General features: G+C 48.5%; 1 protein-coding gene across 2 annotated transcripts in view; it reads right to left on the bottom strand.

Annotated features, from left to right (window-relative positions):
• The window catches only part of LOC147109000 (cholesterol 24-hydroxylase-like), a 103,944-nt gene that overhangs the window by 7,471 nt on the left and 69,002 nt on the right, over positions 1 to 27,471 (bottom strand). The window contains exons 13-15 of one of the 2 annotated variants that reach the window (XM_086002547.1): positions 13,101 to 13,211; positions 7,131 to 7,219; positions 5,103 to 5,169 (exon numbers count right to left, since the gene is read on the bottom strand). In XM_086002547.1, the coding sequence (XP_085858673.1) occupies positions 5,103 to 5,169; positions 7,131 to 7,219; positions 13,101 to 13,211 (267 nt within the window). The remainder of the gene's footprint in view (positions 1 to 5,102; positions 5,170 to 7,130; positions 7,220 to 13,100; positions 13,212 to 27,471) is intronic. The other variant, XM_086002548.1, reaches the window with a different exon arrangement.

The raw sequence follows: 27,471 nt of genomic DNA, 5'->3' as shown, positions 1-27,471 counted from the left end.
CCTTCCCTAACTCTCTCCTTCCCTCTCTCTCTCTCTGTCTCTCTCTCCTTCCCTCTCTCTCTCTCCTTCCCCCTCTCTCTCTCTCTGTCTCTCTCTCCTTCCCTCTCTCTCTCTCTCCTTCCCCTCTCTCTCCTTTCCCCTCGCTCTCTCTCCTTCCCCCTCTCTCTCCTTCCCCCTCTCTCTCGCTCTCCTTCCCTCTCTCTCTCCTCCCCCCTCTCTCTCTCCTTCCCTCTCGCTCTCTCTCTCCTTCCCCCTCTCTCTCTCTCCTTCCCCCTCTCTCTCTCCTTCCCCTCTCTCTCTCTCTCTCCTTCCCCCTCTCTCTCCTTCCCCCCCTCTCTCTCTCTCCTTCCCCCCTCTCTCTCTCTCCTTCCCCCCTCTCTCTCTCTCTCCTTCCCCCTCTCTCTCTCCTTCCCCCCCTCTCTCTCTCTCCTTCCCCCCCTCTCTCTCTCTCCTTCCCCTCTCTCTCTCTCTCCTTCCCCCCTCTCTCTCCTTCCCCCCTCTCTCTCTCTCCTTCCCCCTCTCTCTCTCCTTCCCCCCCTCTCTCTCTCCTTCCCCCCCTCTCTCTCTCTCTCTCCTTCCCCCCCTCTCTCTCTCCTTCCCCCCCTCTCTCTCTCCTTCCCCCCCTCTCTCTCTCCTTCCCCCTCTCTCTCTCTCCTTCCCCCCCTCTCTCTCCTTCCCTCTCTCTCTCCTTCCCCCCCTCCCTCTCTCTCTCTCTCTCCTAACCACACTTGGAGTTACTGTGAACGGTTCCGGTCTCCATCTATTTCGTTCTGCCCTGCAGCTGCCCGTCAACCTGCTCGACACCAATACTACCCTCCTCCTCGGCGGCAACTTGCTTTCATCTGGCACTTCTCTCGACCGGGGCAGGGATGGGCAGCAAGGACAGAGTACAGCGGGCAAGGACACTGAAGGCACAATTGGAAGAGATAAATTGTTAGGCAGGGGAGGGAGGGAGAGAGAGGGGGAGACAAGGGGAGGGAGGGAGAGACAGGGGGAGGGAGAGAGAGGGGGAGGGAGGGAGAGGTGGCGGGGGTGGAGAGGGGAGGGAGGGAGAGAGGGAGGGAGAGAGAGCGGGGAGGGAGGGGGAGAGAGAGAGAGGGGGAGAGAGAGGGGAGAGAGAGAGGGGCAGGGAGAGAGAGGGGGAGGGAGAGAGAGAGCATTCACAGTCAAACCACAAACAACACTGTCAGATCACAGTCAAATTACTATGTATCTCAAAAAGACAGAAACAAACAACATAGAAACACAACCCAGTAAACTGTACAACACCAAAAAACCGTACAGATGGGCCAAAAACGACACGGAAAAATACCAGAAAACAATTAGCAATGCACCAACTCAAGCTCTCTTGGACACCTTTCTGGATAATAAAGAAGGCGTAAACCGGGCAGTAAATAACCTAAACAATATTTTCGATAATTTGGCAACAAGTGCAAACTTGAAAGCTCGCAAGAACAAACCCAAAACAAAAAACTATGAAAAATGGTTTGACTCAGATTGCCATAACATGAGGAAAAAACTTAGAAAAATATCAAACCAAAAACACAGACATCCAGAAAACGAGGAATTACGCCTTACTTATTGTCAGACACTAACACAATACAGAAACACACTCAGAACCAAAAAAGAGCAATATATTAAGAATACACTCAGCTCCATGGAGGAATCCATTGATTCCAATTGTTTCTGGGACAACTTGAATGCACTACACAAAAAACAACACGACGAATTGGCCATTCAAAATGGGGACACATGGGAAAACCACTTTGAAAAATTATACCAGAAAAACACACTAAGGCCAGAGCAACACCAAATATGCAAAAAACTGGAAAAGTTAGAAATGGCCATAAAAGATAACCAAAACCCGCTAGACTCCACAATAACAGAAAAAGAACTTTCTGAAAAACTCAAGGACCTGCGACCAGGAAAAGCTTGCGGGACAGACGGCATACTAAACGAGATGATTAAACACACAGACGACAAAGTGAAACTGGCTATCCTAAAACTCTTCAACTTGGTTCTGAGTGTCGGTTACTTCCCTGATATCTGGAACAAAGGACTCATAACGCCCATATACAAAAGTGGGGACAAAGTCGACCCAAATAACTATCGAGGCATCTGTGTAAACAGTAACCTGGGGAAGGTATTCTGTAGCATCATAAACAAAAGACTTATAAACTTCCTTGAGGAGCACAATGTCTTGAGTAAAAGCCAAATTGGATTCCTGCCAAACTATAGAACATCAGATCATATCTTCACCCTACAGACCCTAATTGACAAACACATTCACCATAACAAAAGCAAAATCTACGCATGCTTTATAGATTTCCAGAAGGCTTTCGACTCCATCTGGCATGACGGTTTATTCCTGAAACTTATCGAAAGCAGGGTAGGGGGAAAAACATATGATGTAATTAAATCAATGTATACAAACAACAAATGTGCAGTTAAAATTGGAGACAAATGAACAAAATACTTCCCACAGGGGCGGGGGGTGACGCAGGGCTCGCCAATCTCACCGACACTCTTTAATATTTACATAAATGAATTGGCAAAACTACTTGAACAATCTACAACACCCGGCCTCACCCTATATGAATCCAAGGTTAAATTCCTCCTCTATGCAGACGACCTGGTTCTGCTGTCACCAACTAAGGAGGGTCTACAGCAGAACCTGGATCTGCTGGAGTCGTACTGCCAGACTTGGGCCCTGACAATAAATCCCCAAAAAACCAAAGTCGTTGTGTTCCAGCAAAGATCCAGACCTCAGGGACCCAAAATAAATTTCACAATAGGAACAACCAAAATTGAACAAACCACTAACTACACATACTTGGGCTTAAAAATCAGTTCTACGGGAAACTTCAAACTGGCTGTGAATGAACTGAAAGAGAAAGCAAGAAGGGCTTTCTATGCCATAAAAAAATCAATCCAAATAGAAATCCCAATTAGCATTTGGCTAAAAATTTTCAAATCAGTAATTGAACCAATTGCACTCTATGGCAGTGAGGTATGGGGACCGCTAACACAACAAGAATTTGCAAAATGGGACAAACACCCAATTGAGATCCTACATGCAGAATTCTGTAAAAGTATCCTCCGGACTCAAAGGAAAACAGTAAACAATGCATGCAGGGCGGAACTAGGCCAATATCCATTAATAATCACTATCCAAAAAAGAGCCACCAAATTTTGGAATCACCTACAAATGAGCAACCCCCAATGCTATCACTACGACGCCCTGAAATGCCAAGAGCTGACCATAAAGAAGAATACCCTCAGTCAACTAGTCCTGGGACTCAGTGAAGTAACTACTAACACTACTAACAATAACCAGCCACAGGACAGTGACAGCGTAACACAAAGAATTCGACCCAACACAATCGTCGCTAAGCAAAAGGAAAAATATCTGACATACTGGGCAGAAACAACAAAAACCCAAAGCAAACTCAATTGCTACTTGGCCCTAAACAGACAATACAACATAGCTGATTACCTGACCATGGTAAAGGACAGCAAACTGAGAAAAATCCTGACAATGTACAGACTTAGTGAACATAGCCTGGCGATCGAAAAAGGTAGACACAGGCAGACCCGGCTACCAAGAGAGGACAGGATATGCCCTCACTGCAGTCAGGGAGTGGTGGAGACAGAGATGCACTTCCTCACAGCTTGTAGAAAATATCAGGGCATCAGGGAGAATTTCTACCCAAAATTTACAAAAATATGCCCGGAATTCAGAAAATTGAATGACGACCAAAAACTCCCATACCTACTAGGGGAAGAGAGAAGTTGCGTAACACTAGCGGCACACTATGTTACAGCTTGCCATAAACAGAGGGACAACCACTAAAGATAAGAGTATATATAAATTATATGAAAGTATATTTATACACTCGGGGATATATCTGTTTATACACTGTATGGATAGATTTGTATTTTTGTGAACAAACATGAATGTTTTCCAATGCTTTGGCAACATAAGATGTAACTTGTCATGCCAATAAAGCGATTTGGATTGAATTGAATTGAATTGAAAGAGAGGGGGTGGGAGAGGGAGGGAGGGAAGGAGCGCGGGGAGGGAGAGAGAAGGGGAGGGAGGGAGAAAGTGAAGGGGAGGGAGTGAGAGAGAGGGGGAGGGGGAGAGAGTGAAGGGGAGGGAGTGAGAGGGAGGGAGAGAGAGGTGGAGGGAGAGGAAGGGAGGGAGGGAGAGAGGGTGAGGGAGGGAGGGAGAGGGAGAGGGAGGGGGGAGTCAGAGACTCCTGACCAGACTCAGGCACGGCAAGCTGTTGACCAGGCGAGACATACCCAAGCCAGAGCCTCAGAGACTCCTGACCAGACTCAGGCACGGCACGCTGTTCACCAGGCGAGACATACCCAAAACTGTAAAACCTGGAGTATATGGCTACTGGCGATCCCCATTAACAAAAAACAAAGTTAAAGAAACACCTCCTGGGTGCTTAGGAAGAGTTCTTCAATCCCAACAGTTTTATAAACATGGCAGAGGGTTCTTCAGTTCCCTCGGCAACGCCGGGTACTCAGCTAGTATTATATAACACGCCGTGTTACTGGGTATAACGCTCCTGTATATATTATATAATAATACACCGTGCGTTACTGGGTATAACGCTCCTGTATATATTATATAATAACACACCGTGCGTTACTGGGTGTAACGCTCCTGTATATATTATATAATAACACACCGTGCGTTACTGGGTATAACGCTCCTGTATATATTATATAATAACACGCCGTGCGTTACTGGATATAACGCTCCCGTATATGTTATATAACACTCTGTGCGTTATTAAGGTGAAGCCTCGGCTGTGAAGGAGCAGGCATAGTGAGTCTCAGTCCCTTTCATGCACAGGTATCGCTGCCTGCTCTGAGAGATCACAGGAGTAGTGGGTTAAAGTGTGTTAAGTTGCAGTGAGTGTACGCGAGCTGGTAATCTTTCCACCGCACTGGAGGAGAGATGGTCCAATGGCATCAGGTGGATTGGTGAGAGGGAACAGCAAAGGGTTAACTAACAGAGGTTGTATCACCCGCAGTTTACAGTGTAAAGACATGGAGTCCTGTGAACCCTTTCTGTCTCTTACCTGTGCAAACACCTGGCCAAGGCAGGAACGTGGTCCTAAAGCAAAAGGGAAATAGCAATAGTATGGTCTGGAAGCAATGAGAAATCAGTGTGTTAGCTGCATAATAAATACAAGGCACCGAGTCTCACAGAAGGGGCCCCCTCACAATCCTTACTGCTCTGCAACACAGTAAGGACCTAAAGGGCTGATCTCAACCACACTAGGGAATTATGGCACCAGCCACCACTTTCTCATTATCTCCCCTCTCCTGAAAGCCCTGGCCACTGTGGGGACCAGCACCCACAATGCCATTCTACACGTGTGAAACCAGTCAGTCAGTGTTGGCAAGGTATCTGAAATCCCAATCCTGTGCACACCCAAAGTCCACACTCGATTTTAAGACACGCACAAGTGATGGTCAAACTTGCACACTTTTCAGCAGGGGTCACTGGATCATGATCAGCACCTGGTGTAATGGGTATGTTAGTCTAGTGGTTGAGGTACTGGCTTAGCAACCGAGAGCCTGTGAGTTACAAATCCTACCAGAGTGTCAGCTGTGGCTCAGTGGTTAGCTCTCACCTCTCTGAGTCAGACGGTTGTGGGATCAAGTCCCAATTCCAGATCCTTGAGCCCACAATCCAGGCTGACACTCCAGTGCAGTACTGAGGGAGTGCTGCACTGTCAATGGTGCCGTCTTTCAGATGAGACTTTAAACTGAGTCCCTGCCTGTCCACTCAAGTGGATCCTGTGGCACTATTTCGAAGAAGAATAGGGGAGTTCTCCCTGGTGTCCTGGGGCCAATATTTATCCCTCAACCAACATCACTAAAACAGATTATTTGGTCATTTATTCATTGCTGTTTGTGGGAGCTTGCTGTGCGCAAATTGGCTGCCACACGTTTCCTACATTACAACAGTGACTACACTTCAAAAGTTCTTCATTGGCTGTAAAGCGCTTTGGGATGTCCTGAGGTCGTGAAAGGCGCTATAGAAATGCAAGTTCTTTCTTTATTTCTTTCACCATGGCAACTTGTGAAATTGAATCGATAAATCTGTTGTTTTGTGTAAAACCCAACTGGTTCACTCATGTCCTTCAGGGATAGAATTTTCGAACCTTACAAGGAGGCCTCTCGGCCCGTCGTGCCCGTGCCGGCTCTTTGAAAGACCAGTCCAATTTGGTCCCACACCTCCGCTCTTCCCCCATAACCCCGCAAATCAGTCCCCTTCAGGGTCGGGAGCCTGGCCTGGCCTACATGTGACTCCAATCCCACACCACGAGGCTGAATCTAGTTGCCCTTTGAAGTGACTTCAGCCACTTAGTTGAAGGAGGCCCATCACCACCTGAGGGTGTCTAATGATGGGGATAAACGAGGCCTTGCCATCATCAGAATAAGGACTCAGCCATTTAGGACTTGAGATGAGGAGAAATTTCTTCACTCAGAGGGCGGTGAATCTTTAGAATTCTCTACCCCAGAGGGCTGTGGAGGCTCAGTCATTGAGTATATTCAAGGCAGAGTTCGATAGATTTTTGAATATTAAGGGAATCAAGGGATATGGGGATAGTGCAGGAAAGTGGAGATGAGGTAGAAGATCAGCGATCTTACTGAATGGCGGAGCAGGCTCGAGGGGCCGAATGGCGAGCAGGCTCGAGGGGCCGAATGGCGAGCAGGCTCGAGGGGCCGAATGGCGAGCAGGCTCGAGGGGCCGAATGATGAGCAGGCTCGAGGGGCCGAATGGTGGAGCAGGCTCGAGGGGTCGAATGGCGGAGCAGGCTTGAGGGGCCTAATGGCCGACTCCTGCTCCTATTTCTTATGTTCTTATTATCAACCACAGTCCGGGAACACCTTGTGAGCCCCGTGTGATTTTGTCCCCCTCTCTAGCCCAGGGTTCCCCCCCCAATCGCTGCCCAGCTAACTCAGCACAGTGGGACGAAACCCGGAACCTTTGCGGCCTGGTTTGATGGTCTTGGTTCTATACGGGGCAATCCGTTTACCCACTAAGCCAGCCGGAGAGGTGAGGGGAGGGAGACAGACAGACACGGAGCACTTACCTTGGAGCATTTGGGTGGAATCGTTCGGGGTCAAAGGTCAGAGGATCATCAAAAAACTTGGCCATTCGGCCCATGATGTAGGTGTTGAACTGGAAATAGAGAAGTGCTGTTAGTAAATGAACGGAAAAGAAACTGTTTCCAACCAGTTTAGCTCAATTTCAATGCACAACACCAGGAGCTAGGGTAACACAAGGCAGTGATTCTGATTGAAAACTAACCGGTGGGCCATCCTGCAGTCAGGCAGCCGTTTACTCAGCACAGCTCCACTCCACACATACCAATGGTAAAGAGCAGGCATGCTCCCGGGCATGAGGCCCAGTTATCGTGTGCAGAAACAGGAAGAAACCAGGACTCACGTGAGGGAGCTGACAGGACAAGAGGTCAATCCGAGTCCACCAAGGTGCTCACACACACACCTTGGCGCTGTGGGAAACAACAACAGAAACGCTGGGAAAACTCAGTGTGATGAAATATTCCATTCATCACTCATCAGTATTTCTCTGCCTGTGACTGTGGTTGGTTTCAGTTTCATTTCCATTGTATTGTACTGTGTGTAGGGCTCCGCCCATACCTGGCTCCTATGTAAGCTGGCCCAGCCTGCAGCACATCCAGTACGGCAGACCTCTGGATGGAAGATACATTCTCCTCTGTGTGTTACCTTCTAAGTCAATAAAATTGATGTGCCTCAATAAATCCGAGACTCGATGTTAGCAAAACAAAACAAGGCTTTTATTGACTTAGAAGGTAACACACAGAGGAGAATGTATCTTCCATCCAGAGGTCTGCCGTACTGGATGTGCTGCAGGCTGGGCCAGCTTACATAGGAGCCAGGTATGGGCGGAGCCCTACACACAGTACAATACAATGGAAATGAAACTGAAACCAACCACAGTCACAGGCAGAGAAATACTGATGAGTGATGAATGGAATGTTTCATCACACTCAGCAGGCCAGGGCAGCATCCGTGGAGAGAGAAACTGAGTTAACGTTTCAGGTCATCAACTCTGTTCCTCTCTCCACGGATGTCGCCTGGCCTGCTGAGTTTTCCAGCGTTTTTCTGTTGTTATTTCGGATTTCCAGCGTCCGCAGTATTTTGCTATGGTATTGGCGCTGTGGGAGTTGTGTTTGACAGCAGTGACAAGAGATATGGTGGCGCGGAGAGAACTTAAGCGGGGCTGTTACATCAAGGGCTTCTGCAAAAGCAAGAGGCCTGCCACAGGGCTGTGTTACAGGTTCTCAGGCTGAAACGACCAAAGAAAATTTGACAGAAGCAGCAGTCTAGCTTCCACTTTAAATATCCTTTGGCTTCACTTATCATTTAATTGAACGGATATAACAACAACAACTTGTATTTATATAGCGCCTTTAATGTAGTAAAACATCCCAAGGCTCTTCCCAGGAGTATTAAAAGACAAAATATTTGACACCGAGCCACCTAAGGATAAATTAGGGCAGGTGACCAAAAGCTTGGTCAAAGAGGTCGGTTTTAAGGAGCGTCTTAAAGGAGGAGAGAGAGGCGGAGAGGATTAGGGAGGGAATTCCAGAGCTTAGGGCCCAGGCAACAGAAGGCACGGCCACTAATAGTGGAGCGATTATAATCAGGGATGCTCAAGAGGGCAGAATTAGAGGAGCGCAGATATCTCGGGGATTGTGGGGCTGGAGGAGATCACAGAGATAGGGAGGGGCGAGGCCAGGGGGGGATTTGAAAACAAGGATAAGAATTTTGAAATCAAGGCGCTGCTTAACCAGGAGCCAATGTAGGTCAGCGAGCACAGGGGTGATGGGTGAACGGGACTGGGTGCGAGTTAGGACACGGGCAGCCGAGTTTTGGATGACCTCGAGTTTACGGAGGGTGGAATGTGGGAGACCAGCCAGGAGTGCGTCGGAATAGTCAAGTCTAGAGGTAACAAAGGCATGGATGAACAAGAAACAGGACAAATCTCCGTTTGTGTCACACGGCCCTCAGCAGTATCCCATGGTGTGCTCTTTACCTCGCTCCAAACCACTCGATAGAGCAATTCTGAATTCCTATCTTTCTCTGACGTTGTGAATGCGATGTGACAGGATGTGTTGGAGTCTACTTATACAGGGAGAGTGAAAGCTGCTCTGACCTGTTGTCCAGCGAGTGAGAAAAAGCTCAAAGGCCATTCCACTGTGAAAGCTGATCCCAGGAAGAACACAGGAGGGAGGGCTTTAGTTTCCTGGATCACTGGGCCTGCTTCTGGGGAAGGTGGGACTTGTACAAGTCGGACGGGTTGCACCTGAACCAGAACGGGATAAATATCCTTGCGGGGAGGTTTGCTAGCACTGTTGGGGGGGGTTTAAACTAACTTGGCAGGGGGATGGGATACAGAGTGGAGCTATAATAGGGGGTGATGCACAGCCAAATATAGAGGAAAAAACAAGTCAGCTGGGAAGGCAGAGCAAATATGTGAAGGCAAAAGGGAGTAGGGCAAGGCTGGATGGCATTTATTTTAATGCAAGGAGTCTTACGAATAAGGTGGATGAACTGAAGGTGTTGATGAACACATGGGAGTATGATATTGTTGCTATCACGGAGACATGGTTGAGGGAGGGGCAAGACTGGCAGCCAAATATTCCGGGGTATAGAATCTTCAGGTGAGACAGAGGGGGAGGTAAAAGAGGAGGGAGTGTCGCAATATTAATTAAGGAGTCAATTACTGCTGTAAGCAGGGATGATATATTAACAGGTTCCTCTAATGAGGCCATATGGGTAGAACTTAAAAACAAAAAGGGGGCAAGCACTTTGCTGGGAGTGTACTATAGGCCCCCAAACAGTCAGGGGGAGATAGAGGAACAGATATGTAGGCAAATCTCAGAGAAGTGCAAAAATAATAGGGTAATAATAGTGGGGGATTTCAACTTCCCCAATATTAACTGGGATAGCCAGAGTGTGAAAGGCTTAGAGGATGCAGAATTCTTAAAGTGCACCCAGGAGAGCTTTTTGAGCCAGCATGTAGAAAGTCCTACAAGAGAGGGGGCGGTACTGGACCTAATTCTAGGGAATGTAGCCGGGCAAGCGGTGGAAGTGTTAGTAGGTGAGCACTTTGGTGACAGTGACCATAATTCGGTGAGATTTAAGGTAGTCATGGAAAAGGACAGAGATGGACCGGAAATAAAGGTTCTAAATTGGGGGAAGGCCGATTTTAATATGATAAGGCAGGATCTGGCCAAAGTGGACTGGGATCAGCTACTTGTAGGATAACCCACATCGGAGCAATGGGAGTCTTTCAGAAAGGAAATAGAGAGAGTACAATGGCAACATGTTCCCGTAAAGGTCAAGGGTGGGACCAACAAGCCCAGGGAACCTTGGATGTCAAGGGATATACGAGAATGGATTAGGCAAAAAAGGGGGGCTTTTGGCAGATACAAAGGACTAAAGACAGAGGAAGCCCTAGGGGAGTATAAAAAGTGCAGGGGGATACTTAAAAAAGAAATTAGGAGAGCGAGGAGGGGCCATGAAATAACACTGGCGAGCAAAATAAAGGAAAATCCTAAGGTGTTTTATAAGTATATTAAGGGCAAGAGGATAACTAGGGAAAGAGTAGGGCCCATTAGGGACCAAAGTGGCAATCTGTGTGTGGAGCCAGAAGATATAGGTGGGATTTTAAATGAATTTTTTGCATCTGTGTTCACTATGGAGAAAGACGATGTAGACATAGAAATCGGGCAGGGGGACTGTGATATACTTGAACATATTAGCATCGAGAGGGAGGAGGTACTAACGGTTTTAGCAGGCTTAAAAGTGGATAAATCCCCAGGCCCAGACGAGATGTATCCCAGGCTGCTGTGTGAGGCAAAGGAGGAGATTGCAGGGGCTCCGACACAAATTTTCAGAACCTCTCTGGCCACAGGGGATGTGCCAGAGGACTGGAGAACAGCTAACGTAGTACCATTATTCAAGAACGGTAGTAGGGATAAACCAGGGAACTACAGGCCAGTGAGCCTAACATCAGTGGTAGGGAAATTATTGGAAAAAATTCTGAGGGACAGAATTAGTCTCCACTTGGAGAGGCAAGGATTAATCAGGGATAGCCAGCATGGCTTCGTCAAGGGAAGATCATGTCTGACTAATTTGATTGAATTTTTCGAGGGGGTGACAAGGTGTATGGATGAGGGTAGTGCAGTGGATGTGGTTTACATGGATTTCAGTAAGGCTTTCGATAAAGTCCCGCATAGGAGACTGGTCAAGAAGGTAAGAGCCCATGGGATCCAGGGTGACTTGGCACATTGGATCCAAAACTGGCTTAGTGGCAGAAGGCAGAGGGTGATGGTGGAAGGTTGTTTTTGTGACTGGAAGCCTGTGTCCAGTGGGGTACCGCAGGGATCGGTGCTGGGTCCCTTGTTGTTTGTGGTCTACATTAATGATTTGGATGTGAATGTAAAAGGTATGATCAGTAAGTTCGCAGATGACACGAAAATTGGTGGGGTGGTAAATAGCGAGGAGGGTAGCCTCAGTCTGCAGGACAATATAGATGGGTTGGTCAGATAGGCAGAACAGTGGCAAATGGAATTTAACCCTGAAAAGTGTGAGGTGATGCATTTTGGAGGGACTAACAAGGCAAGGGAATACACAATGAATGGTAAGACCCTAAGAAAGACAGAGGATCAGAGGGACCTTGGTGTGCATGTACACAGATCCCTGAAGGCAGCAGAACAGGTGGATAAGGTGGTTAAAAAGGCATATGGGATACTTGCCTTCATTAGCTGAGGCATAGAATATAAGAGCAGGGAGGTTATGATGGAGCTGTACAAAACGCTGGTTAGGCCACAGCTGGAATACTGTGTGCAGTTCTGGTCGCCACACTATAGGAAGGATGTGATTGCTTTGGAGAGGGTGCAGAGGAGATTCACCAGGATGTTACCTGGGCTGGAGCGCTTCAGCTATGAAGAAAGACTGGACAGGCTGGGGTTGTTTTCCTTGGAGCAGAGAAGGCTGAGGGGGGACCTGATTGAGGTGTACAAAATTATGAGGGGCATAGATAGGGTAGATAGAAAGGAACTTTTCCCCTTAGTAGAGGGGTCAATAACAAGGGGGCATAGATTCAAGGTAAGGGGCAGGAGGTTTAGAGGGGATTTGAGGAAAAACTTTTTCACCCAGAGGGTGGTTGGAATCTGGAACTCACTGCCTGAAAGGGTGCTAGAGGCAGGAACCCTCACAACATTCAAGAAGCATTTGGATGAGCACATGAAATGCCATAGCATACAAGGCTACGGACCAAATGCTGGAAAATGGGATTAGACAGGGCTTGATGGCCGGCGCGGACGCAATGGGCCGAAGGGCCACTTTCTGTGCTGTATAACTCTATGACTCTATGACAAAGTCGGCTGCAGCAAGCAATCTTCTGTGTTCCAAATTCTACAGATGATTAACAGCCATACTCAATTGTGATAATAATTATTTGGATTTCCCTTGCATCATTTTGAACTTAAAAAGTGAGGGGACATATAACTGACCTCACAGATACAAACACTTTCCACAGCCCATGTACACTCTCCCCTATCACAGACTCTACCCACCCATTCAATCTCCTCCCACAGCCCATGTACACTCTCCCCTATCACAGACTCTACCCACCCATTTAATCTCCTCCCACAGCCCATGTACACTCTCCCCTATCACAGACTCTACCCACCCATTCAATCTCCTCCCACAGCCCATGTACACTCTCCCCTATCACAGGCTCTACCCACCCATTTAATATCCTCCCACAGCCCATGTACACTCTCCCCTATCATGGACTCTACCCACCCATTTAATCTCCTCCCACAGCCCGTGTACACTCTCCCCTATCATGGACTCTACCCACCCATTTAATCTCCTCCCACAGCCCATGTACACTCTCCTCTATCACGGACTCTACCCACCCATTTAGAAGTACTCCCTGAATTCCAAAAGATAATCAGGGAAAAATACCGCGCCACTAAATATATAACACAACAACATACCGTCATAGAAACTCCACCAGGAATCTTTATCCCATCGATGACCGTGTCCTCGGACAGCCAGCGACCTGTTCCAGGTCCTGGGGGGTAAAGCCGAAGAGTCTCCTTCAATACCTGTGGAAAATGGGGTTAGATTATTATTGTAATCAGCTTTTTGTTATAAGAATAATCAGGAGTGAGGGACTAGGTGATGCAGTAGATGGGATATTGCCCTTACACCTCTTGGGCCTCGGTTCAATCCAGCCAGGCATCAAATCTCCTCCTGATGGTGGTTGGAAAGAACTGAATTGAGTTTTGCCGTCCCAATCCAGTCCTACTGGCAGCACAGCTCTAAACTATTCAAGATATATGGCACAGTAACCGCATGGTTAATGGTGGGCATTAGGGGGCAACTTGGGAGTGTTTGATTGGACAGTGTAGAGGGAGATTTACTCTGTATCTAACCCGTACTGTACCTGCCCTGGGAGTGTTTGATGGGACAGTGTAGAGGGAGCTTTACTCTGTATCTAACCCCTACTGTACCTGCACTGGGAGAGTTTGATGGGACAGTGTAGAGGGAGCTTTACTCTGTATCTAACCCCTGCTGTACCTGCACTGGGAGAGTTTGATGGGACAGTGTAGAGGGAGCTTTACTCTGTATCTAACCCATGCTGTACCTGCCCTGGGAGTGTTTGATGAGACAGTGTAGAGGGAGATTTACTCTGTATCTAACCCGTGCTGTACCTGCCCTGGGAGTGTTTGATGGGACAGTGTAGAGGGAGCTTTACTCTGTATCTAATCTGTGCTATACCTGCCGTGGGAGTGTTTGATAGGACAGTGTAGAGGGAGCTTTACTTCTTAAGAACATATGAAATAGGAGCAGGAGTAGTCTATTCGGCCCTTCGAGCCTGCTCCGCCATTCAATGAGATCATGGCTGATCTTCTGTCTCAACTCCATTCACCGGCCCTATCGCCATATCCCTTGATGCCTTTACTAGTCAGAAATCTATCGACTTCTCTTTTGAATATACCCAATGACTGAGCCTCCACTGCCCTCTGGGGTAGAGAATTCCAAAGATTCACCACCCTCTGTGTGAAGAAATTTCTTCTCATCTTAGTCCTGAATGGCCTACCCTTTATCCTGAGGCTGTGGCCCCTGGTTCTAGACTCCTCAGCCAAGGGAAACATTCTCCCAGCATCCATCCTATCAGGCCCTGTAATAATTTTGTATGCTTCAATGAGATCCCCTCTCATTCTTCTGAATTCAAGAGAATACAGACCTAGATTACTCAATCTCTTCTCATACGACAGTCCCGCCATCCCAGGAATCAATTTCGTGAACCTTCGTTGCACTCCCTCTATGGTAAGTATATCCTTCCTTAGGTAAGGAGACCAAAATTGTACACAGTTCTCCAGGTGTGGTCTCACCAATACCCTATACAATTGGAGTAAGAATTCTTTATTCCTGTACTCAAATCCTCTTGTAATGAAGGCCAGCATACCATTTGCCTTCCTAATGGCTTGCTGCACCTGCACATTCACTATCAGTGACTCGTGTACAAGGACACCCAGGTCCCTTTGAGCATCTGCATTCCCCAATCTTTCACCATTTAGGAAATACTCTGCCTTTCTGTTTTTTCTACCAAAGTGGATAACTTCACATTTATCCACATTATATTCCATCTGCCATGTTCTCGCCCACTCACTGAGCCTGTCGAGATCCCCTTGAAGCCTCTTCACATCCTCTTCACAACTGACACTGCCACCTAGCTTTGTATCATCAGCAAATTTGGAAATGTTACATTTAGTCCCCTCATCCAAATCATTGATATAGATTGTGAATAGCTGGGGCCCAAGTACCGATCCTTGCAGTACCCCACTAGTCACAGCCTGCCATCCTGAAAAAGACCCGTTTATCCCTACTCTTTGTTTTCTGTCTGTTAATCAATTCTCAATCCATGCTAGTATATTACCCCCAATTCCATGTGCGCTAATTTTCTTCACCAACCTCTTGTGTGGGACCTTATCGAAGGCCTTCTGAAAATCTAGATACACCACATCTACCGGTTCCCTTTGTCTACTCCACCAGTTACATCCTCAAAGAATTCCAATAGATTTGTTAAACAGGATTTCCCTTTCATAAATCCATGTTGACTCTGCCCAATCTTACTATTAGTTTCTAAGTGCCCAGTTATTGCATCCTTTGTAATAGATTCCAGCATTTTCTCAACTACTGATGTGAGGCTAACAGGTCTGTAGTTCCCCGTTTTCTCTCTCCCTCCTTTCTTAATTAGCGGGGTTACATTTGCTATCCTCCAATCTGCAGGAACCATTCCAGAATCTATAGAATTTTGGAAGGTGACAACCAATGCGTCCACTATCCCAATGGCCACCTCATTCAAAACAATAGTAAGAAATCACACAACACCAGGTTATAGTCCAACAGCTTTATTTGAAATCACAAGCTTTCGGAGCGCTGCTCCTTCGTCAGGTGAAGTGGAGAGATGCATAAAGACACAGCTTATATAGTCAGAGAATAATGTCAGATGTTTACAGGTAATCTTTCTAACTGCCATTTATCACACTTCGGCAGAGAGATAATCACAGCAATCAAATGTAATCTCTCTGCTGAGGTGTGATAAATGGCAGTTAGAAAGATTACCTGTAAACATCTGACATTATTCTCTGACTATATAAGCTGTGTTTTTATGCATCTCTCCACTTCACCTGACGAAGGAGCAGCGCTCCGGAAGCCTGTGATTTCAAATAAAGCTGTTGGACTATAACCTGGTGTTGTGTGATTTCTTACATTTGTCCACCCCAGTCCAACACCGGCATCTCCACACCATCAAAACAATAGGATGTAGGTCATCAGGTCCTTGGGATTTATTGACTTTTAGTCCCATTAATTTTGCTAGTACTGTTTTTTTACTAATAATAAATTCTTTAAGTTTCTCATTCTCGCCACACCCTTGGTTTTCTCGTATTTCTGGGAGGTTTTTTGTGTGTTCCTCCGTGAAGACAGAAACAAAGTATTTATTTAATTTCTCTGCCATTTCCTCATTCCCCATTATAAATTCTCCCATCTCTGCCGTAAAGGACCTACATTTACCTTCGCCAGTCTTTTCCTTTTCACATACCTATAGAAGCTTTTACAATCACTTTTTGTTTTTATCTAACCCATGCTGAACCTACCCTGGGAGTGTTTGATGGGACAGTGCGGAGGGAGATTTACTCTGTATCTAACCCCGTGCTATATCTACCCTGGGAGTGTTTGATGGGACAGTGTAGAGGGAGCTTTACTCTGTATCTAACCTGTGCTGTGCCTGCCCTGGGAGTGTTTGATGGGACAGTGTAGAGGGAGCTTTACTCTGTATCCAACCCGTGCTGTACCTGCCCTGGGAGTGTTTGATGGGACAGTGTAGAGGGAGCTTTACTCTGTATCTAACCTGTGCTATACCTGCCCTGGGAGTGTTTGATGGGACAGTGTAGAGGGAGCTTTACTCTGTATCTAACCCGCGCTGTACCAGCCCTGGGAGTGTTTGATGGGACACTGTAGAGGGAGATTTACTCTGTATCTAACCCGTGCTGTACCTGCCCTGGGAGTGTTTGATAGGACAGTGTAGAGGGAGCCTTACTTCTTAAGAACATATGAAATAGGAGCAGGAGTAGTCTATTCGGCCCTTCGAGCCTGCTCCGCCATTCAATGAGATCATGGCTGATCTTCTGCCTCAACTCCATTCACCGGCCCTATCGCCATATCCCTGATGCCCTTACTAGTCAGAAATCTATCGACTTCTGTTTTGAATATACCCAATGACTGAGCCTCCACAGCCCTCTGGGGTAGAGAATTCCAAATATTCACCACCCTCTGTGTGAAGAAATGTCTTCTCATCTCAGTCCTGAATGGCCTGCCCTTTATCCTGAAGCTGTGGCACTTGGTTCTAGACTCCTCAGCCAAGGGAAACATTCTTCCAACTTCCACCCTATCAAGCCCTGTAATAATTTTGTATGCTTCAATGAGATCCTCTCTCATTCTTCTGAATTCAAGAGAATACAGGCCAAGTTTACTCAATCTCTTCTCATACGACAGTCCCGCCATCCCAGGAATCAATTTCGTGAACCTTCGTTGCACTCCCTCTATGGTAAGTATATCCTTTCTTAGGTAAGGAGACCAAAATTGTACACAGTACTCCAGGTGTGGTCTCACCAAGGCCCTATATAATTGGAGTACGACTTCTTTATTCCTGTACTCAAATCCTCTTGTAATGAAGGCCAGCATACCATTTGCCTTCCTAATGGCTTGCTGCACCTGCACATTCACTATCAGTGACTCGTGTATAAGGACACCCAGGTCCCTTTGAGCATCTGCATTCCCCAATCTTTCACCATTTAGGAAATACTCTGCCTTTCTGTTTTTTCTACCAAAGTGGATAACTTCACATTTATCCACATTATATTCCATCTGCCATGTTCTCGCCCACTCACTGAGCCTGTTATTGATATACCTATCAATTCGTCCAATGAAAAGCGACGGGTTAAGAAAGTAACTATAGGTTTTTATTGACTAAATAACAGAGCCCACCCTCGTGGGTGATCGGATCCAAGAAGGAGGAATACCAGCCAGTCGACCGCCTTTATACCTGGGCAGGTAGGTGGAGCCATGGGCGGAGTCAGCAGTGGTCAGCCCAGGTATAGCAGCGTGACAAGAGGCGACCTCGTACAGTGATACAACAATGTGAACAGTGATAACTATAGGGAAACGATCTAACAGTGATAACTATAGTGTAACGATAGTGAACGGTAAAAGTGGTTTACCACATTCACCCCTTGTTTAGATTTGAGTCCGGCGGGGTGAAGTGTACTACCAGTTCTGGTATGTCAGTCTGTCCGGAGGCCTCGTAAGCCTGTCTGATCGTCGCAGCGGCGGTGTTGCGTTCTCTGGTGTTAATGCTGGCGTCTGCGAGGTAGGCGAAGGCTCTTGGGGTTCCGGCGTACCGTCTACCTGGGCTGGAATTAGGGGGGTGGTGGGGGGGGGTAGCGGTGGTGTCTCCGGAGTGCCCGAGGGTGCGAGGTCTCATAAGGAGACTGTGTCCTCCCGCCCGTCTGGGTATGCCACGTAGGCGTACTGGGGGTTGGCGTGCAGGAGGTTCACCCTCTCGACCAGGGGGTCCGTTTTATGGGCCCTCACGTGCTTTCGCAGCAAGACAGGCCCCGGAGAGGTCAGCCAGGTTGGTAGCGTGGTTCCCGTAGTCGACTTCCTGGGGAAAACAAACATTCGTTCATGGGGGGTGGCGTTAATGGCAGTGCAAAGTAGTGACCGGGTGGAATGCAGCGCTGCCGGGAGGACCTCCTGCCAGCGGGAGGTTGGGAGGCCCTTAGACTTTAAGGCTAAGAGGACGGCCTTCCATACCGTCGCGTTCTCTCTTTCCACCTGGCCGTTCCCTCGGGGGTTGTAGCTGGTGGTCCTGCTAGTGGCGATGCCTCTCGCTAGTAGGAACTGACGGAGTTCCTCGCTCATGAAGGAGGCGCCCCGGTCACTATGTATATAGTTTGGGAACCCGAACAAGGCAAAGAGGTCGTTCAGGCATTTAACGACCGTGGTGCTGGTCATGTCTGGGCAGGGGAAGGCAAAGGGGAAACGGGAGTACTCATCAACAATGTTGAGGAAGTACACATTACGGTCAGAGGACGGGAGGGGCCCCTTAAAATCGATGCTCAAGCGCTCGAAGGGGCGGGTGGCCTTGATCAGGCTTGCTCTGTCCGGCCTAAAGAAGTGCGGTTTGCACTCGGCACAGGTCTGGCAGTTCCTGGTCATGGTCCTGACCTCCTCGATGGAGTAGGTCAGGTTGCGGGCCTTAATGAAGTGGTAAAGCCTGGTGACCCCGGGGTGGCAGAGGTCGTTGTGGAGGGTATCAATTTGCGCGTTGGCGCATGTAATTCGCGATAGAGCGTCAGGGGGTTCGTTCAGCTTACCAGGCCGGTACAAGATATCATAATCGTAGGTGGATAGCTCGATTCTCCACCTCAAGATCTTGTCGTTCTTGATTTTACCCCTCAGCTTGTTATTAAACATAAAAGCGACCGAACGCTGGTTGGTGAGGAGGGTAAATCGCTTGCCTGCGAGGTAATGCCTCCAGCGGCGTACCGCCTCCACAATCGCCTGGGCCTCCTTCTCGACCGAAGAGTGTCGGATCTCAGGGCCCTGTAGGGTCCTTGAGAAGAAGGCCACCGGTCTCCCCTCCTTGTTGAGGGTAGCGGCTAGGGCGAAGTCGGATGCATCGCTCTCCACTTGGAAGGGGATGGACTCATCCACTGCGTGCATAGTGGCCTTAGCAATGTCTCCCCTGATGAGGGAGAAGGCCGCGCGCGCTTCTTCCGTAAGGGGGAAGGAGGTGGACTTCATGAGGGGTCTGGCTTTGTCCGCATAATTCGGCACCCATTGGGCATAGTAGGCGAAGAGCCCCAGGGTTCTCTTCAGCGCCTTTGGACAGTGGGGAAGGGGTAGCTCCATGAGGGGACGCATTCTTTCGGGATCGGGGCCGATGATTCCGTTCTCTACTACGCAGCCGAGGATGGCAAGGCGCGAGGTGTTAAACACACATTTCTCCTTATTGTAGGTGAGGTTCAGCCGTTGGGCCGTACGGAGGAATCTTTCCAGATTAGCGTCATGGTCTTGCCGGTCGCGGCCGCAGATGGTGACGTTATCTGCACGGTGGCATAGTGGTTAGCACTGTTGCCTCACAGCTCCAGGGACCCGGGTTCGAATCCGGCCTCGGGTGACTGTCTGTGTGGAGTTTGCACATTCTCCCCGTGTTTGCGTGGGTTTCCTCCGGGTGCTCCGGTTTCCTCCCACAGTCCAAAGATGTGCAGGTTAGGTTGATTGGCTATGATAAAATTGACCCTTAGTGTTAGGGGGATTAAATACGTGGGGTTACGGGGATAGGGTGGGATATGTGTTGGTGTAGGGGTTACAGGGATCGGGGGTGGGATATGTGTCGGTGCAGGCTCGATGGGCCGAAATGGCCTCTATCTGCACTGTGAGGTTTCTGTGATTTCTGTGATCTAGATAGGGGAACGTGGCTTGCAGCCCGTTCTGGTCAACCATCCGGTCCATCTCCCTTTGGAAGACCGAAACCCCGTTGGTGACGCCGAAGGGGACCCTAAGGAAGTGGTAGAGGCGGCCATTCGCCTCGAAGGCGGTATACTGGCGGTCCTCGGGGCGGATAGGGAGTTGGTGGTAGGCCGACTTAAGGTCGATGGTAGAGAATACCCGGTATTGAGCAATCCGATTGACCATATCAGATATGCGGGGAAGGGGGTATGCGTCCAGCTGGGTGTACCGGTTTATGGTTTGGCTGTAGTCGATGACCAGGCGGTTTTTATTGCCGGTCTTAACGACTACAACCTGGGCACGCCAGGGGCTGCTGCTCCCCTCGATGATGCCCTCCTTCAGGAGACGCTGCACCTCAGAGCTAATGAAAGCTCTGTCCCCGGCGCTGTACCGCCTGCTCTTGGTAGCGACGGGTTTGCAGTCGGGGGTGAGGTTAGCGAACAGGGAAGGTGGCGGGACCTTGAGGGTGGATAGGCCGCAGGTGTTACGCGGTGGGCGATTTAAAGGCTGCTGGTTGTCGACTGTGAGCGGGGGGAGGGGTCCACCGTATGCTAGAGTGACGCTTTGGAGGTGGGATTGAAAATCCAGCCCTAGTAGGACGGCAGCGCATAGCTGTGGCAGGACGAGGAGTTTAAAGTTTTTATACTCCGTGCCCTTAACCGACAGGGTCACAACACAGTAGCCGCTGATGTCTGTGGCGTGGGACCTCGATGCCATCGAGATCCGGTTGCGCGTTGGCTGGACAGTGAGGGAGTAGTGGCTCACCGTGTCTGGATGTATGAAGCTCTCCGTGCTTCCGCTGTCGAACAGGCAGGTCGTGGCGTGGCCGTCTACTTTGATGTCCATCATTGACTTGGACAGCTGATGCGGGCGAACTTGGTCCAGCGTGACGGAGGCTAGTGTGTGGCTGAGCGGGTCGCTGTAGTCTGTAGGTGAAGCGGTCGTCAGGTCTGGAGGTAAGGTGGCGGTCGAGCGTGGTGGGTAAAATGGAGGCGCCCACGAGGTGGGGCAAAATGGCGGAGAAGATGGCTGCCCCCACAACCCACATGAGGCACTGCTGGCGTCGGTTGCCTGGATCAAAGATGGCCGCCCCCATTGCTCATCTGTGGCCTTGATAAAAGATGGCCGCCCCCACAGTTCGCATGAGGCACTGCTGGCCTCTGCTGCTCTCCCTCTGCAGGCCTTCGCGAAGTGGCCTTTCTTCAGGCAGCTGGAGCACGTCGCGTTTTTGGCTGGGCAGCGCGACCTCGGGTGTTTCGCCTGCCCACAGAAGAAGCAGCCGGCGGCCCGGTCGCGGGGGTCCGAAGTCGCAGCCGGTACCGGGGGTGGCGGTCCCGATCGGGTCCGGGACGCCGACGCTGAGGTAGGTCCCGGGGGCGGCGCTACGAGGGGTATTGCGGTCGGGGTCGGGCCCGAGTCCCAGAGTCGCAAACTGTACCTGGAATACGCCTCGAGGTCCCGCTGGGTCACTTCTAGGGAGTAGGCCAAGGCTGCAGCTGCGTTCAGGTCGAGGTCCTTTGATTCCAGCAGTCTCTGCCGTGAGTAGTCGGACCGAAGGCCTTTCACGAAGGCATCGCGGATGTTATCTTCAGTGTTTTCTGCAGCCGATACTGCTTTAAAGTCACAGTCCCTGCCGAGTGTTCGTAGCGCCCGTAAAAATTCAGCTACAGACTCTCCTGGCTGTTGCGGGCGGGATCTTAGGAGGTGTCTGGCATACATGGAATTTACCGGGCTCCGGTACTGCTGTTTCAGTAGGTTGATAGCGGCCTCGTAAGTAGTAATGTCCTGGATGAGTGCGTATACTTTAGGGCTCGCTTGGGCGGTCAGAACTCTTAGTTTGGATCTCTGAGGGACGCCGGATTCTTCCAGGTAGGATTCGAAGCAGCACAGCCAGTGTTTGAAGTCGAGGGCTGCGTTTGTTGCTTGTGGGTTTAGATCCAGGTACGGTGGTTTGAGGGCTCGCAGCCAAGCCGGCTGCTGTGGCTGTTGTAGCTGGGCGTCTGGCTGGTCGTTTGGCTGCTCCGTTGACTGGTTGTTTGGCTGCTCAAGTGACGACATTTTAAAATTTAGTCAATAAAATTGATATACCTATCAATTCGTCCAATGAAAAGCGACGAGTTAAGAAAGTAACTATAGGTTTTTATTGACTAAATAACAGAGCCCACCCTCGTGGGTGATCGGATCCAAGAAGGAGGAATACCAGCCAGTCGACCGCCTTTATACCTGGGCAGGTAGGTGGAGCCATGGGCGGAGTCAGCAGTGGTCAGCCCAGGTATAGCAGCGTGACAAGAGGCGACCTCGTATAGTGATACAACAATGTGAACAGTGATAACTATAGGGAAACGATCTAACAGTGATAACTATAGTGTAACGATAGTGAACGGTAAAAGTGGTTTACCACACCCTTGAAGCCTCTTCACATCCTCTTCACAACTGACACTGCCACCTAGTTTTGTATCATCAGCAAATTTGGAAATGTTACATTTATTCCCCTAATCCAAATCATTGATATAGATTGTGAATAGCTGGGGCCCAAGCACTGATCCTTGTGGTACCCCACTAGTCACAGCCTGCATCCTGAAAAAGACCCGTTTATCCCTACTCTTTGTTTTCTGTCTGTTACCCAATTCCATGTGCCCTAATTTTGTTCACCAACCTCTTGTGTGGGACCTTATCGAAGGCCTTCTGAAAATCTAGATACACCACATCTACCGGTTCCCTTTGTCTACTCCACTAGTTACATCCTCAAAGAATTCCAATAGGTTTGTTAAACAGGATTTCCCTTTCATAAATCCATGTTGACTCTGCCCAATCTTACTATTAGTTTCTAAGTGCCCAGTTATTGCATCCTTTATAATAGATTCCAGCATTTTCTCAACTACTGATGTGAGGCTAACAGGTCTGTAGTTCCCCGTTTTCTCTCTCCCTCCTTTCTTAAATAGCGGGGTTACATTTGCTATCCTCCAATCTGCCGGGACCTTTCCAGAATCTATAGAATTTTGGAAGATGACAGCCAATGCGTCCACTATCCCAATGGCCACCCCATTCAAAACAATAGGATGTAGGTCATCAGGTCCTTGGGATTCATTGACTTTTAGTCCCATTAATTTTGCTAGTACTGTTTTTTTACTAATAATAAATTCTTTAAGTTCCTCATTCTCGCCACACCCTTGGTTTTCTCGTATTTCTGGGAGGTTTTTTGTGTCTTCCTCTGTGAAGACAGAAACAAAGTATTTATTTAATTTCTCTGCCATTTCCTCATTCCCCATTATAAATTCTCCCATCTCTGACTGTAAAGGGCCTACATTTACCTTCGCCAGTCTTTTCCTTTTCACATACCTATAGAAGCTTTTACAATCAGTTTTTATTTTTATCTAACCCGTGCTGAACCTACCCTGGGAGTGTTTGATGGGACAGTGCAGAGGGAGATTTACCATGTATCTAACCCCGTGCTGTACCTACCCTGGGAGTGTTTGATGGGACAGTGTAGAGGGAGCTTTACTCTGTATCTAACCCGTGCTGTACCTGCCCTGGGAGTGTTTGATGGGACAGTGTAGAGGGAGCTTTACTCTGTATCTAACCCGTGCTGTACCCGCCCTGGGAGTGTTTGATGGGACAGTGTAGAGGGAGCTTTACTCTGTATCTAACCCATACTGTACCTGCCCTGGGAGTGTTTGATGGGACAGTGTAGAGGGAGCTTTACTCTGTATCTAACCTGTGCTATACCTGCCCTGGGAGTGTTTGATGGGACAGTGTAGAGGGAGCTTTACTCTGTATCTAACCCGTGCTATACCTGCCCTGGGAGTGTTTGATGGGACAGTGTAGAGGGAGCTTTACTCTGTATCTAACCCGTGCTGTACCTGCCCTGGGAGTGTTTGATGGGACAGTGTAGAGGGAGCTTTACTCTGTATCTAACCGGTGCTGTACCTGCCCTGGGAGTGTTTGATGGGACAGTGTAGAGGGAGCTTTACTCTGTATCTAACCCGTGCTGTACCTGCCCTGGGAATGTTTGATGGGATAGTGCAGAGGGAACTTTACTCTGTATCTAACCCGTGCTGTACCTGCCCTGGGAGTGTTTGATGGGACAGTGTAGAGGGAGCTTTAGTCTGTATCTAACCCGTGCTGTACCTGCCCTGGGAGTGTTTGATGGGACAGTGTAGAGGGAGCTTTCCTCTGTATCTAACCCGTGCTGTACCTGCCCTGGGAGTGTTTGATGGGACAGTGTAGAGGGAGCTTTCCTCTGTATCTAACCCGTGCTGTACCTGCCCTGGGAGTGTTTGATGGGACAGTGTAGAGGGAGCTTTACTCTGTATCTAACCCGTGCTGTACCTGCCCTGGGAGTGTTTGATGGGACAGTGTAGAGGGAGCTTTCCTCTGTATCTAACCCGTGCTGTACCTGCCCTGGGAGTGTTTGATGGGACAGTGTAGAGGGAGCTTTCCTCTGTATCTAACCCGTGCTGTATCGATTCTCTTAGCACAGTGGAACCAGAGAACTATATCCCTCTACTGCTCCAGTGCAGAATTTTCCCACCTCCTATTCTTCCATGAATTAGATTCTCATTTAGTGCTGTGATAAAGTTCTGCACAAAAGATTATTAGTAAGAGATGAAAGAGCACAGAATTTGAGCTAACTTTGTGACATAGGTTGGGAGGTGGGAGACAGAGAGTAGATGGAAAAGGTTTCTTGGCAGCATTCCCCAGGGATCTGTACTGGGGCCTCAGCTTTTCACCATATATATCAATGACTTGGATGAAGAAATACGGCCCTCATCTCTGCTCCCTTAAGTCCAAGGGACGCAGACTTGAACGTTTAAGGAGGACAACAATTCAGCCATTTGTCGCCAGGTCTGGCTGGACCACATAAAGCATTATCGGGTCCTGCTCTCTCGGCCTAAACTGCTCACTATTCCAGGATCAACCTGGAATACAAAGATAAACCCCAGCTTATTTTTTCCGCTACCAACTGTCTTCTTAAACCTGACTCCTCCATCTTCACCTCCAACAAGTCTCAGAAGTTCTTTCACTTCTTTGTCTCCAAGATTGAGCCCACCGGGTCAAACTTCCTCTCAGGTTCCCCCCTGCCCTAGCCCTGAACTCACATCTTTCTCCAGTTTCTCTCCAATCTCCCCATATGCCCTTTCTGAGCTCATCTTGTCCATGAGATCCAACTTCTGCTCCCTCGACTCTATTCCCACCAGACTGCTGACCACCCAATTCCCTATCTCTGTAACCTCCTCCAGTCTTACAACCCTCCGAGATCTCTGTGCTCCTCTAATTCTGACTTCTTGTGTAGCCCCGATTTTAATCAATCCATTGAGCCTTCAGCTGCCTCGACCCTAAGCTCTGGAATTCCCTCCCTAAACCTCTCCGTCTCGCTACATCCCGCTCCTCCTTTAAGACTCTCCTTAAAACCTACCTCTTTGACCAAGCTTTTGGTCGTCTATCCTAATATCTCCTTATGTGACTTGGTGTCAAACTTGGTCTGATTTACACTCCCGTGAAGCACCTTGGGATAGTTTACTACGTTAAAGGCGCTGTACAAATGCAAGTTGTTGTTGTTGTAAGTGAGTGGGCAAAACTGCAGCTGATGGAGTCAAACTGAAGAAGTATGAGGTTATCCACTTTCAAGAAAGACGAATCAGAATATTTTCTTAATGGGGAGAGACTAGGAGATGTGGAGCAGCAAAGGGGTGTGGGTGTCCAGCTACACAAATCACTAAAAGCTTGTGCAAAGTACAAAAAGTAATCAAAAAGGTTAATGGGATGTTAGCCTTTATCTCAAGGGGAGTAAGGTTACAGTTGTGTACAGAGCCTTGGTCAGTCCCCATCTGGAGCACTGGGTTCAGTTCTGGGCCCCGCACCTCAGGAAGGATCTCTTGGTCTTGGAGGGGAGCAGCGCAGATTCACCAGAACGACACCAGGACTTAGAGCAGAGGTGGGCAAAATATGGCCCGCAGGTCGTATCTGGTCCACCAAGTCTCCATTGTATCCGACCCGCTGAACAGGACAGAAATGGAAAGCGAGCCGGAGGTCGAGCTGCACATTAGTCTCTCACTTCCACTTCTCGTGGGTCAGAGGCGGACCCGAACTGCAGCCGGGGGAACACACAACAAAACTTCATTTAATTATAAATTTGCAAAAGCGATTCTCCCCGGCCCAATCTTTAAAGGATTCGACGCTAATGGTTTCATGGGGGCAAAGGTATTTCTGGTGACATCATTGCCCGATAGGAGCAGCACCTCCTGTATTTTTTGCTGGGTCTTTGTTTTTGTCTTTTGGTCTGAAAGTCAGTCACGCGAGAAATGAAATCCACTTTTATCCCCATTGCTTATTTAACTGCAACCAATTCCAACCATCCTTTCATAACACATTGCCAGGCCGGGCAAGAGCTCAGGAATCAGCTCACAAGCAGAAAAAAAATGATTTTTTGTATCAGTTGTGGTTGAAATTTATTTGACGTGAATAAAAAGTATCAGAAGGTGAAACCCATCCCCTCTATTTTTTTCCCTTTTTCATGGGATTGGGGGTAATACAGCAACATGGATAGAGGACTGGTTAACGGACAGAAAACAGAGAGTAGGGATAAACGGGTCTTTTTCAGGTTGGCAGGCTGTAACTAGTGGGGTTCCGCAAGGATCAGTGTTGGGGCCTCAGTTATTTACAATCTCTATTAATGACCTAGATGAAGGGACCGGGTGTAATGTATCCAAGTTTGCTGATGATACAAAGCTAGGTGGGACAGTAAGCTGTGAGGAGAACACAAAGGGCAGGATTTTCATTCAGGAATCGGGTTGGAGGTGGGACTACAACCTTCGGGGTTGTAGTCCCGCCTCCATCGCGATGTGGCCAATCCACGCGATTTTCACTTGATTGACCTTGTTGAGCCCGCCCAGCGGGCTCAGCAGGCCAATTAAGGGCCACCCAGCAACAGGTGACGTCACAGACTGAAATTTCATCTGTCAAGAGATTTTGACAGATGAAATATCAGCATTTCACAGCTGTTTGAAGCTATCAAACACTGACAGTCTGACTTCTAACCTGAGTCCTTCTCCACAGACTCAGTTAGAAATCTCTCCTGCACAGAAAGCTGCAGGCTGTCACTTTTGACAGTTCGCAGCCATTCTGCTTTCTGTGCCGGTGAGATGAGGGACTCCCGAGACCTAAAGGAAGGAAGGCTGAAAAGGTAAGAAAAGATCATTTAAACTTCTTTAAGAAGTCACACAACACCAGGTTATAGTCCAACAGTTTTATTTGAAATAAAACTGTTGGACTATAACCTGA

Source organism: Somniosus microcephalus, chromosome 12 (assembly GCF_052327205.1).
Source record: "Somniosus microcephalus isolate GS21.2 chromosome 12, FLI_Smic_1.0, whole genome shotgun sequence".
NCBI classification, from domain to species: Eukaryota; Metazoa; Chordata; class Chondrichthyes; order Squaliformes; family Somniosidae; genus Somniosus; species Somniosus microcephalus.
Note: the sequence above shows the minus strand (reverse complement) of the source record. Positions and strands in the feature narration are given on the sequence as shown.